The sequence below is a fragment of the Magallana gigas genome, chromosome 8 (genome assembly GCF_963853765.1).
Source record: "Magallana gigas chromosome 8, xbMagGiga1.1, whole genome shotgun sequence".
Classification (NCBI taxonomy): Eukaryota; Metazoa; Mollusca; class Bivalvia; order Ostreida; family Ostreidae; genus Magallana; species Magallana gigas.
The window spans coordinates 32835039-32849041 of record NC_088860.1 but is presented as its reverse complement, the minus strand read 5'-3'; the positions used below and the strand labels follow the sequence as shown (position 1 = coordinate 32849041).

General features: G+C 33.8%; 1 protein-coding gene across 2 annotated transcripts; it reads right to left on the bottom strand.

Annotated features, from left to right (window-relative positions):
- Positions 1 to 1485: 1485 nt before the first annotated feature.
- LOC105335864 (heparanase) lies at positions 1486 to 13994 on the bottom strand. 2 transcript variants are annotated; one of them, XM_011439996.4, is made up of 10 exons: positions 13778 to 13994; positions 12660 to 12877; positions 11455 to 11631; positions 7745 to 7922; positions 6984 to 7034; positions 6196 to 6396; positions 5861 to 5975; positions 4420 to 4532; positions 3838 to 3969; positions 1486 to 2182 (listed from the first exon to the last, which is right to left on the bottom strand). In XM_011439996.4, the coding sequence occupies exons 1-10, from the start codon at positions 13951 to 13953 to the stop codon at positions 2020 to 2022; spliced, it is 1524 nt and encodes a 507-aa protein (XP_011438298.3). In that variant the 5' UTR covers positions 13954 to 13994; the 3' UTR covers positions 1486 to 2019. The 2 variants fall into 2 exon arrangements, with proteins under 2 accessions (XP_011438298.3, XP_065925559.1); XM_066069487.1 differs by lacking the exon at positions 12660 to 12877 and having other exon boundaries at positions 13778 to 13916.
- Between the last annotated feature and the right edge of the window lie 9 nt (positions 13995 to 14003).

The window sequence follows — 14003 nt, the reverse complement described above, 5'->3', positions numbered from 1 at the left end:
TGAACAAAGTTTAATTCTTTTGTAACCAGTGAGCCCCAAGACTCTAACACAATTTGAGTTGTTCTAAAATCTTAAATCTGCCTAAGTATCTTAAAGATAATCAAGATCACAGTAGATATCTAAAGCTACCTCTGTGGTTCATTTACATATATTGTAAAATCAACTATGCAAGTTTGAATGAGTACTATTATTTATATAAACATGTGACCAGCTTAAAAAACATTTACCTCACCCAGCATCCAAAGCATATGGCTCAGATTTAGCATCCAAGCCTCAGTATCACAATATGCATCATCTTAAAATTTCCAAATCTGGTAAAGATTGAACCAATAATCTTAATAATAATTAATAATAATATAATTATTAATAATCTTAATAATAATTAATAATAATATAATTATTAATAATAATAAACTTGGATTTGTTTATCAAAGGACACCTGCTTCAAAAACTTAAACCAGCTCCAAAAACTTTAACCTCACCCAGCATCTGAAGCATATAGCTCTGATTCAGCATTCAAGCATTTCAAAGGCATAAGTATCATAAGACACATATTCCATGCAAGTTTAGTAAAGATAGGACCAACGGTAACTTAGATATAGCCATCAAAGGGCACCTGCTCCAAAATCTTTATACTGCTCAAAAAACCTTAACCTCCTCCAGCATCTCAAATTAATAGCCTAGATTCAGCATCCGTGTCTATTAAGTCCATCAGTAAGTCCAGATGCATCATTCATGCAAGTTTGGTGACGATAGGACAAGTAATAACTTAGATACAGGACCTTCTATAAAAACTTTAACCAGGTCTGGACACTAATGCTGTGGTTTAAGCTCCCTCTGACATTAGAGAGGTTTAGCAAACCAACGTGTACGCGTACGTGTACGTGTAGAACGGAAAATATGTGCATTACGTCATCAGTTTGTGTAATGACGAATTTCTACACGTATGTACCCGAATGAACATACGTGTAAATTGCAAAGTACCCGTAAGGTCGAACTTGTAGCCTCTGTTTCCCTGTTGTCTATTAATTTTAAAAAATATGTTACCTTTTCTTAAGCCTGAATATTCAATGCAAATACTGATATCTACCAACATAAATTTTCATCAGCGTTTAATATGTTATTGGAGTTTTATTTCACGCATCTCTTCCTCCAAAACATGCAATGGCTCCGTTATCTTATTAATTTGCGATACATAAAAATGTGCATATACATGTATATAATAAATGATGTTTAATAAAATTAACAAATGCAGAATTCCTACTTTTCGTTTATAACCAACATTCTCAGCTTAGTAGGAGAGGATATCCATAATTACATTAAAACATTTACATGTACAAGTACACGTTACAACTGCTAAACAAGAAAAGTAATTGAGCTGGTACGGGTAGTTCTAACTTGTAACCTACACGTACAAGTACACGTACTCGTTGGTCTGCTAAACCTCTCTTTTGTCTAAGTGGGCCAAAAAACCATAAAACTATACTATTTTCATCATTTATTATCAACAGCAGTATAAACATATGTACAAATTATCTCAAAATTCTCTCTCTCTCTCTCTCTCTCTCTCTCTCTCTCTCTCTCTCTCTTTGGTTCGCAAATATACATGTACGCTTTATGCAAGATTCAAGATCCATATAATAACAGTCAACCATGGAAACTTGCATAAAGTTCACTTTAAAAAACATAAAATCAAATTAGATGACATTTAAGCCCTGTAGTTTTCTATATGTCAGATTTGCACAACACTCTAAAACACTCCAGAGAGATTCGATCAAATATTCAAGTAAATGACATAAAAGCACCAATCTGTAGTTAAATGTCACTATCGCACTTGACAGAGCCCAAGAGATTCCCACAAGGCAATAAGTTTTTTACCGCCTGCATATTCAGAATCACAGCTTTGGTATTTCATGGTATTGAGACATTGTTATGAGGTCTCAAAAAGTCTCTAGACAGTCTTTCCTCTATTTACATGTATTGTTATAAATCTTACATAACTACTAGATATCACTCATTTCAGGTGTCTAGACAACTTTTACTGTAGATTTTGTTATCAGCTACGATAAAAACATAGGAAAATGGTGGCAGAAACAGCAGATTTGGCCCTGACCTTGGGGTCAGCTCTGGTAGGCTTGTGTCAGAGGTCATCTCCAGGGTAATCCCATTCAAGTTTACAAATCTGTACAAAGGTAAAATTGTGAAATATTACAGACGTTTACATAGATTGAACTTACTTTATGGTTAAAAATACATATAAGTAAACAAGTAAACACCACACATCAGTAAGAAGTGATTAACTTAAATATTAATCATATTTTTCCCCGTTTTGCTTACTGTATCTATAAAAACAACAAGAGATGTTTGTGAAACACTTATGCCCCTTTCCCTTGGAAACATCCACAAAGAAAATGAGCATAAACTGCAAATAACTGGAATTTTTCTAAGTCCAAGGAATATAACTCTGTCGAAAATTGCTCTATCATACCCAAAATCAAACCTGACCTAGATATAACTTAGAAAACCTGTATACTAAATTTCATATCAATATGTGCACCATATGCGAAGAAAATGAGCAAAAACTGCAAATAACTGGAATTTTTATATGTCCAAGGGCCATAACTCTGTTGAAAATTGCTCAATTGTACCCAATATCGAAGTTGATCTAGATATTATCATGATAAACCTGTATACCAAATGTCATTTCAATATGTTCATCCTCTGCAAAGAAAATGAGCGGAAACTGCAAATAACTGGAATTTTACTAAGTCCAAGGGCCATAACTCTGTCGAAAATTGCTCGATGGTACCCAATATCGAACTTGACCTAGATATTATCATGATAAACTTGTATACCAAATTTCATTCAAATATAATCATCCTCTGTGAAGAAGATGAATGGAAACTGTTGGTGGACAGACCGACTGACAGACAGCAGCAAAGCAATATGCCCTCCCTTCTTCGAAGGGGGGGCATAAAAAGTACTTGTTAGAACAAGATGGCAACTTCAGTAGTTTTTATTTTATAGTTTCAGACATGTAGATTTAACAATAACCTTGTGACCTTGACCTTTTTGACCTGTAAATCGGTAGAGATTACCTGCTTTTTGTACTGTATGTTAAATGATTCTTTTGGTTATTTTTAAATACCCTGATATACTGGTAGTTAATGAGATCTGTTCTCTTTGAGCATTGACAGAAAACACCCTCTTTTCATACTTTTGAAAATACCCTAAACTGACTAGATTAATCTAATAAATACACATAAGTGTGTACTTTCTAATACACAGAACTTGCTCTCTTTTTGTGTAGTGCAGCTTACTGAGGTTTCATACCTAAGCTCTCTTACTTGTACAGGCATCTAAAGCAAGTTAAAGTGTTTTTTAAGGAGGCTGAATGGTCATCACCTTTTTTTTTTTAAACCATATTAATCTCCTTGAAAAGAAGAGCTCTGAAAAAATAGTATGGGAAAATATTCAAATTCTATAACTAAAATATCCGGAATATTTTTTCACTGAATAATAGTTCATAGGCAAAAATATAATATTTTAAATTCTAAGATACTGTAAATTCCTTATTCTACGCAAGTACTTAACTCTGCTATTCTGCTGTTTTGTATCAAATTGATAGAATATTAAATCAGGATCACCATTTGTTTGTTATAACTTCCTACAGCTCAAAACTAGCTGAAAAATAAAAGCAAGATTCTAAACTCCACGAGGATTGTCACTCAAGATTTCACGTGGAAATTAATTCCTAATGTCTAATTAGGAATCTACAGAAGATCATGATGGTTAATTTGTTGACGATGCAGCCTCCTTCAGTGAACTTGTACCTACCTAGATTTCAGGTTTTGGTTTGGAGCAGATAAGAGATAAATTTTCAGTTGACCTTCAAACTGGGGAAATGTCACATTGACCCCTTTGGACAATAAATTCATTCCGTAAACTGTCACTGATCCTTGGGGAAACCTAGAAATAGATTCAATTTCTCAATCCTTTTTTTAAAAAATATTACAGTTTGTCCTTACTCCTACATAAATTCTATGTAATTCTATGTAATGATCATGTTCCATTTATCTAGGTTTTTTTATATTGAGCTTTCAGCTGCAAGCTTCTTCTTTTTTTTATTTTATATGTTAGCTAGTGGTTCATACATTGATCAACAATTTTTAGTGGTAAACTGATAAAAGTTTTTAAGTACGCCATTGTCAGACTGTTATATTTCGTTACCTAAATTTTATTTCCATAGATTGATAGAATCAATGCTTTTGACGATAAGTCATACATTAGTTTTTATAAATAATAAATCATACAAAAAATAATAAAACTCCTAAGCTTGGCAATCTGTCACCCACATACGTGTAGGTCCGAACAACACACAAATCAATGAATTACCATTCCATTAATCTGTACTCTTACCCCTCTGCTGAACAATGGGCATAAAACCTGACGTCTCCAGAGAGTGGTGAGGAGGTGACGTTAAGGACTTTGTTTCCGACCAATCGCTTGTACAGCACAGTAAGCCAGTAGTCCTATACATCGAGAATTAATAATTATAGATTTCTGTGACAAAGTTCACAATTTTTACATTTTTACTTTCTATTATTTAGCTTGGGCCCTCTACCACCATGCACAACGTTAAAATCGAGATTTCTGTCATACTGTTCAAAAAATTTCCAAGTTTTTATTCATTATATTGAGATCAAGCTATATAATTCAGATAAACTCACTTTTGATCTCAGTCTGACCCAATGAAAAAAGAACACATAATTATTAATCATGATAATGAAAAGGTGACACTGAGATCAAAAGCAAACTGGCCCTACCCAATTAGGGTAGCTTGCGGGTTTACTGCTTGTGAGAAAACCTACCCTGAAAATTTGTCCGCGCAATCGATACGTTTTAGAGTTTTATTTCTAAAATTTATTTGAGATTCCTCTGCTTGGTAATAATGTTATTGTGATTCAAACACAGTGTAGCTAATAAAATCATGCAACGCCAATTCAAGAAAATATATAGTAAAATGCATATCTTAGTCGAAAACCTTATTTCAAACTATGCTCCAAAATTTAAACGATCTAGACGAACTTGATTTTACTCAACACATTAACAGAAGAGTTAATTTTGAATCACTTTATAAAAAATAATCAATATGTGTTCTTGGCAAATTTTTCGCAAAACAACTTTAAAGATTTAAAAGATTTCACAAAAACCTATATTTTCATCACGGCGTTAGCGCGACGTCATCAATTTCTTTCGTCCGAGAACCAAATGTTTTGGTTCTTGAATGTTTTTGAATGCATAAATGCAATTAATGTAAGGTTATGAAGAGAAGAAACATGGCTACTTTTCTTTTCATGAAACTCAATGAGTCAATTGTTCAATGCAAAAAATACTACCATACAACTATTGACATGTTAATATTAAGTTTGTAATCGCATACGATAACTAGCTAAAGCCAAAATAATTTTAATAGTTAGATCGGTATTTGAAAATACAGAATTTATAATTGTAAAACAGGTGGATTTTATACATACGGTTCAATTTATTTACAATGTACTTGCCTAAACATGATTTTAGATGAAAGTGTTCTAGCCCACTCATACCTTATACAATTAAATGCGACAATGTCTGTCACGTCTTTAAATTTTTAGCACTTGATAATTACATGTACAAATATTTTTTAAAACTGCAATTAAGCTTTTTGAAACATTTCATTTTATGTTTGTAAAGATCATTTGTAATTCTTAAAAGACATGTATGAATTTGCTATGACGGTCAACTCTTTACGTAGAATCCTATTGTGACATCAGCAAACCCGCGAGCTACGTTAGGAACCATCAATATTTTAAATTCTCACAGGATTTGGATCTACTGTTGTGGCATCTAGCAGGGCGTATTTCCCTCCATAAAAACTCTGCCTCAGTACAACATCTACATTGTTCTTGGCTGATATTCCTAACTTGTCTAGCCACCTTTAAAGAGATAATCCTCGACATTTTCATAATTTAAAAACCCTTTAACTAACAGATTATTATTTTAATAATACATGCAAGTGTATCACGATTTTACGTACATCTTTTAAAAATGTAGGGCATTAACATATGAACATGAACAAAGGCAGTCATATACGTATCTAACTGCATGCACTTGTCTATGGTTTTATACTTAGATGGCAAGTAATTTCATACGTACATGAACGCAGCCACATAGGCGTCTGACAGACCATCTGCTCCCCCTCCATAGGCAGAGCTCGTCTCTCCTAGCCACAGTTTACGCTTCCTACCAGTAGCCTCAATGATCCTGTTCCCAGTCCTAAGCTCATCCTGTAGGCTGTCTAAGACTTCTGAGTTTGTAAAGTCATCCACTGTGGCAATTCTTCCATTAACATAGTATCTAGTAAGTATGAACAGGTTTGTCTGAAAATTGTTACCAGAGCAGTATCTTCAGGATAAAAAAATTAGATGGTTTTTTTCTTCTTTTACCAGCAATAGTTTTTTTTTTTAATTTTCTAGTGATCTGAAAGACGGAACATTTAATTACTGTGAATAAAGTCACTCCGATTATCTACCCATTTGGGAAATTAAAACTGGTTACATGGAAATATCTTTCTTGGAAATGGGTTTTTAAAATAAATTCCTTTTCAAAAGGAAACAACTACATGATGTCCATAACAAATTAATCCCATAAGTTGTGGGGGGTAAATCTCACAACTTACAATGTATTTTTTTGTTCCCACATGTATTGTTTGACTGTCACAAACTTATACTTAACCACCATTAGAGTAAACAACAACTTTTACAGTAAATGTAAATAACCAAACCTACTGTCCATGTTTCAGTTTTACAAAATATTAATATACAAACAAAATTATACTGCATGTTGCTATTTCATCTTTATCCTCTTTTTGTTTTCTGGCCCCCCCCCCCCCCCCCCCCTTGAACACCCAGACTTTTTAATGACGCTGAAATATCTATACCTACTGGTGAAAATTTGGAGATGTCACTTCTCTACCTCCTTCTGTTGCCATGAAACTAAAAAGGAGAAAACAAGAGGTTCATGGAGCAGCAATAATTGCATGACCCTAGTATATACTACAAACCAACTATTATTTGCAACAACTTTTTCTTGCGATTTACCGAAGATGAACTGGATAAAAGGGATAAATTTTCACGACAAAGCCTTATCCACACCTATTTTTTTTTTTATTACAACTGTATGGCAAATACTGGTCCATGGCGAGAAATACATGACTGTATTTGCAACAATGAGGCTCTCGTGAACCTTGCGAAATTTCTTGCACACAAATAAAAGTCAGTTTACATTGTATGTCGCTAACTACTAGCTATAACTAGATTTCCGGTAAAAATACTGATACAATAAATTGTCATGTCCATATACACAGTGATTTCTGGAAACATCAACACATTCATGTAAATTCTTTTACTAATACTGTAAATCTAGGGTATTTTTATTCGCAATTTAAGTCACAAATACATTATATCTGGAAATGGGAAAATACGTGACTCTTTTGATTTGCCACAATCATGTTTTACAATACAGAAAGTTTCTTCTAGCAAACACTGCTGGATATAATTTTATTGTCCTCCCTGCTAGGTGTGGTATTTTGAAGTGACGTTAAACTATAATTAATTTAGGGCGGCCATAAATGGTAATAAACCATATCTTAATATATTAAAAATAAGTTACCGTAATTTGGCCTTGTTATGTATCGATCACTTACTCAGAGAAATATTTGATAGTTGGTTTCTTATTCAGCTGTGTTGTGCTAGGTCCGGTCAAAATGCTCCCTTTGATTTCAGGAAAATGGTTCAAAATTTGTGATAATTGAAAGAAATCCCCTCCAAGTGACTCTGCGGTGACATTTAGAGATGAGTTCAAATGATGGAAGCTATTGGGCTCTGAAAGGAAAAAAAAAAAGATACTGGGACAATCTGTAGGATGAAAATTATTCAACCCCTACCCCATTGTAATCTTTTGACATTTTTAAAACAAATTTGTCAGACACTTGTTGATGAGTGTTAATGTCCACATCCTTTGCCTACCTAATTATAATTACTGTTGACTAGCTGTCTTAATTAAAAGAGAAGTCAATACACCCTTTTAATATATACCTGTATTTATAAATGATATAAATGATACTGCATGTGTTTACAATTAGATGTATTAAATACTTGGAATTTTTCTACGTCCAAGGGGCACAACACGGTTGAAAATTGCTCGATCACACCTAAAATCAAACTTGACCTAGATATTACTCTGATTAACCTGTATATCAAATTTCATTTCAATATGTGCATCCTCTGCAAAGAAAATGAACAGAAAATGCAAATAATTGGAATTTTTCTACGTCCAAGGGGCACAACACGGTTGAAAATTGCTCGATTGAACCCAAAATCTCTAACTTGACCTAGATATTATCATGATAAACCTGTATACCAAATTTCATGTCAATATGTTCATCCTCTGCGAAGAAAATAAACGGAAACTGTTGATGGACCGACAGACAGACCGACAGACAGCAGCAAAGCAATATGCCCTCCCTTCTTCGAAGGGGGGCATAAAAATAATTATTGAACGGATGTAAGTAAAATCTTAGAAGAGTTATATGCATTGGATATTACAATTTATACTTCCAACTCTTAGTGAAAACTTACTCACTTTATACTACAGAAACTACCAGTATGAAACTTAAGCATGCATTTGTGTTCGATCAAAATAAAGTCAAAAAATCTCAAACTAGATGGGACTGTTTAAAAACTCCAAGATATCCTAGTATTTGAGATATCGAGGGTAAATACTTAAAATATAAGAGGTTGGGACTGACAAATTACTTGACATATCCATTGTATTCGAGATACAATGTATCAATGTTCAAGATATCAAAGTTTTACTGTTTATATATTTCCTTATATAAATCTATAGATGAGCAAGAACATCCATTTCTGTGTGAACTTTTGAACAGGTTAAGGGATCATACTTTTGATGTCACAATAATCACAGCAACAAGCTTATGGTTTAAGTAATGCATTTATACGATAATGATCTGTCACAAAATGACCAAGTGACCTAGGGATCTTCTGTTATCCCTAGGTCATGTGACATGATCATAATCCTGAATGATTTGCCTCTCTCTATAATTGTAAATCTTATATACCGGTATGTATATTAAGTAATATATATTAACAATGTTAAAAAGCTCACAAGGATATAAACTTGGTTGGATGATAAAACCTTCTGAGAAGCCCTTTGGGCTTCACAAGATTTGATAATGTGAACAATCTGATTAATTTCGGATCCTCGATCCACTGCTTGTTTTTCTATTGTCGCTAAACGAGGATCTGAAGAAACCCACTTGAGGTCACCGCCTCGTGAACTTTGTTTAGACCAATGAAATTGTCAGTTCCATTCCTCGGTTTTGGAAGTTATGTCAAAACAATCTTACAATCTTTGGATTCCCTCAAGGCGTCAAATATCAACTTATGCTTTGTCTCTAGCTCGCTGGTGTCAAAAGATTTGAGCACAGGTGCCACTGCTTCATCACATGACTCCATTTTTGTTTGTAACCCAAAATTATTGCTTCTATCACTTGCTCTGTTGGCTAAAAAAAACTCATAAATTTTCTTGAATCAAATTTCACCGAGAGATTACCTCAAACAGTGTTTCTTCAGATCCTCATGTAGATTGTCATGTGCCCAACCAAGTTCATATTCCTGTGAACTTTGCAGTTTATTTTTCATATTCCAATAAATGACAGGATATTACTTAAACATGTTTGACTCTGTCCAAGATTATGCAGCACACTTTCTTAAATTATTTGATATTTATAAATGTCTCAGGGTTCATACGATGTTCTATCAAAAGTATGGAAAAATGCCAAGATCATCAACTCTTCTTTGAAACGCCCCATCTAGATTGCCAGGGTTCAATAGATGGATAAAAATAAAATCTATGGGGGTTTTCCATTGCAATAGACACGAGTTACCCAGATGATAATGTTGAAAAAATTTTGCGAGGTGTTCCAAGGGACTTCCTATTGTAAATCTCCATAAGAAATCTGTAAATTAAGAAATGAAGATAATAATTTTTCTATTGATCGACGTATCAAAGAAAAAATTGACCGGAAAACTTCATCAATGCGCGTAGCGCATTGATGAAAAAGTTTTCCGGTCAATTTTTTCTTTGATACGTCGATCAATAGAAAAATTATTATCTTCATTTCTTATCATTTAATAAAACATTTTCAAATTAAAAAGTGTGAAGCGTCATTGATCAAAAATGTAAATAATGTAAATGAAGCGGCGCGTATGAATACAAAACAACAACAGCAACAATATTCAAAATGGACTCGCCTTCGGCTGATGCAGAGCTATTGAGCTGAATTTAATGGATTAAACACAAATAGTGAGTTAAAATCTGAACCGGCTGAATTGAAAACGAAAGGAAAATACTTGCGATAGCTTGTGATATTATTCACTGTGCAGAAAAACTCGTAATAAAACTAGTTTTCATGTGAGATCGCTGGAATATGCAACTGGACATAACCATCCAAGGAGAAGCGATCGTGGACGAAAATAGCTGATATGTCGACAAAGAATAGTATGTATAAGCGACTTTTGTAAACGTTGTGGTGACTAGATAGCCAGTGATGTACTTAAATGGTATATCTGCCGCTTGGAATGCGCCGAAGGAGTTGATGCATTGCACATTAACTAGCTAAGCTTTTCTTTACGACGCTTATTCTGATGACCGATCATGTACGTGTGTAAATTTAAAACTTATCGTTACCAAATTTGAACAGCAGTGTTACCGTGAAAGTGTATAGGCCTATATGTTCGTTATAATATTCCTGGAAAAGGAACAGCCAGCCTCGCTGCAAATGTTGATTGATCTCAAGCAGACGAAATCGTGTGAAGACGCTTAATTTTCTATTTCGTGAATCAAATAATGTGTTTTGTTTATTTTTGAAGGTTTAACTTTCAAGTTTTTATGTTTATAAAGTTGTATTTTGTTTGCTGACAATAAAACAGACACAACTTTACATTTTGTTGACAGTGTTTATCTTGGAAATTCCCGTTCTATAAATAGTGTTAGATCAGAACAGTTGAGAAAAGTAGATCCGGTAAAAATTTTATTGATGCAGGTATCAAAGAAATTTTTCAACCAATCAGAAGCGCCGATATCTCATCAAACGAATAAATATTAAATGATACAGTTATCATTTTTTGGGAATTATTTCGAGTGAAAAATGATACTGTGTCCATGAAGATATCTTGGATATTTTCCCTTCCATTAATTTCAAATGCACCTTACAGAGGGACATGTACGTGTATTTTTATTAAAAAAATTGTTCAAATGTGCTGCATGAATATCTGAATGTACAGTTTTGTATACCGGTATTATTTTTTTATTAATAACATGTAATTTTTCTACCATTTCCTAGTTCCCATCCTGCCATTGTGTAACCTCGCCCTTGGGAGTACTTCAGTAGCTCTATAGCATTTGTGCTGTTCCATTTCTGATCTTTTGTTCTCTTCAGCACGTTGAGGTCAAAGATCAAATCCAATTTGGCTTCCTGGACAAACTCATGAATTTCATCCCAAGTTATTCCTGAAAAATAAACAACTATTTTGAGCTGTTTAGTAACAAGAGCATGCATGGACTTTGGGCAGTACTGTATACAGGGAAATAATTGCTCCCTGTTTAATTTTCGCCCCTTTTGCCCAGTGAGCAAATTTAAGACTCCGCAAATTCCAATGTCTCATATTATTTCTTTTTAAAAACAACTGTGTCTAGGCGAATTCAAGACAGAACAAAACTGTTTGTAGGATTAGAAAGGTCAAAACAACAGAGGGCAAAAATAACTTGTCTTGCTTATAAGATTTATTTTTAATAAGTGCACAACAAACCACATCAAGTGACTAGGCCAGGGTTTGAACCAGTAAACTTTGGATTACTGGGCTGACGCCTATGACCACTGAGTCATGTGCTACATCCAATCAAAAGATTGGAAACAAGCTCAATGACTTGAGAGGATCCCCAACCTACTGTTAATATTTAGTTCTTGGAGAAATACGGAAGCAACAGATAGTTTCTGTGTTTCACCAAGAACTAAATTAAGAATCTAACTGAGAAGTAAATCAAATGAAGGAGAGCTGCTGAGCAGTAAGGTTGCTCTCTTCATTAAGGTGGCTTACTACACCTTGAAATAGTTTCTCAAATCGGTAGAAAATTACTTGATTGTGATAGAAAGCATGATGGATAAGGAGTATATATGTCAAATAGGCGAAAAAATGTGCAATCTTAAATAAAAAATAACATTTTCTAAATGTCATTTAGTAAACATGAACAAAAGCCCCAGGTGGATTCGAACTCATGACCTGCGGTTCACAAGCATGATACTTTAACCACTGAGCTATGACGATACACATCTGAATCGGTTGATACAAACAGTTTAACAAAACATTTAAATCGCCACCTTGTGACGTAGTGTCTAAAAAAGTATAAGTCTTGGTGTAGTGACTTAGTACCTTAATATAAGATTTACATGTATTGTGCACCACAAGTACACAAACTGCATTGAGGTTGAATTACCAGTAGTTTCAAAAGGAAAAGACGAGTGTTGAAGTAACTGTTACCTGTCATAAAGAACTCTGTGAGATTCTTGTGTTTGTTCCTCTTTAAATGAAATAATAGGTCATCCTCTGACAATCTTCCTGGATGTAACTTTTTAGCATTTCTACTAGTATTGTTTGACAGAGTAAATGTACAAAAATCTGCAGCAGTACCACCCAGTCTGACGTATGTCTTGGAGTATGGCGATAAACCTTTAGCCAGTGTCAACACTTTGGGTGACCTGCAAGATGTATATTGAGGCAAGATAACACATGTAACACTCACAGTTTTTCAGTAATAAATTAATTTATTTTAAAAAAATAATTGTTGTAGCTTTTTAAGAAAAAAAAATGCAATTTATGAAATGGTATCGATATTTAATGGACTGCATTACAACTCATATTTTAAGGATCTCAAAGAATGGAAATCATATATATTCACAACAAAATCCCATGAAAAACATATAGCTTGAAAAAATGTTGCTGCATGCAAAATCCCCAATGGGAAATTTTAGAAGTTGGCATGTATGACAAACTTAATTTACTATAGGTATAACAACTTTATTATCAATACAAATAGAATTTCATCAAAAGGTTTCTAGTTCATCCCTAGATCCCCTACCTGCTGAATCCATACATGACTTCTGTAGTCTGACAGACAATAAAATATGCGACAATGTAAGTTCAAAAGAATTAATTAGGACTCGCTATACTGTATTTTGGGAAATGCATCATTCGTAAAGATCAATGGAAATCTCTCAGTTTTCTCGGGAAAATCTGAGAAAAACAAAGTAAGAATATAATAAGTCCCCAAAATGTAAAAATCGTATAAACTGTACTCGATGTTTCCTGAAATAACAGATCACAGAAAATATATGAGCCATTTCTATGATATCGTGGTAGTTAAAATCATTTAGTCGAAAAATCTATCAATACGGAAGCATATTTCCAAAACTATAATGTTAGTTTCCCCCATTATATACCTCAGTGACGTTCAGCGTGCCTCTGTTTACTATGTCTAAAAATATCCCGACGTCAAATGTCAATTTCAGCGCGTGCTATCATACGTAAACAGACATACCTCGATACCATAAAACCAGCGATGTGATAGGAAACAAGTAACGTTACATGAATCATTTTACCTAAAATCCAATTTATCCCACCGAACTCTGAGGAGACCAGTATCTAACGTCACACCGACAAACTGTTTTGAAGTGGTCGAAATTATTGACTTAGGATCAAAGGTAACAGAAAATGCGTTCGATTCACATCCTGTTATAAGAATTAAGAAAATAACAATATACATGTATTCAATCATTTTCGGTTTCCCGTTGTTGTATTGTTTACATTGTTTTGAACTTCGATCTC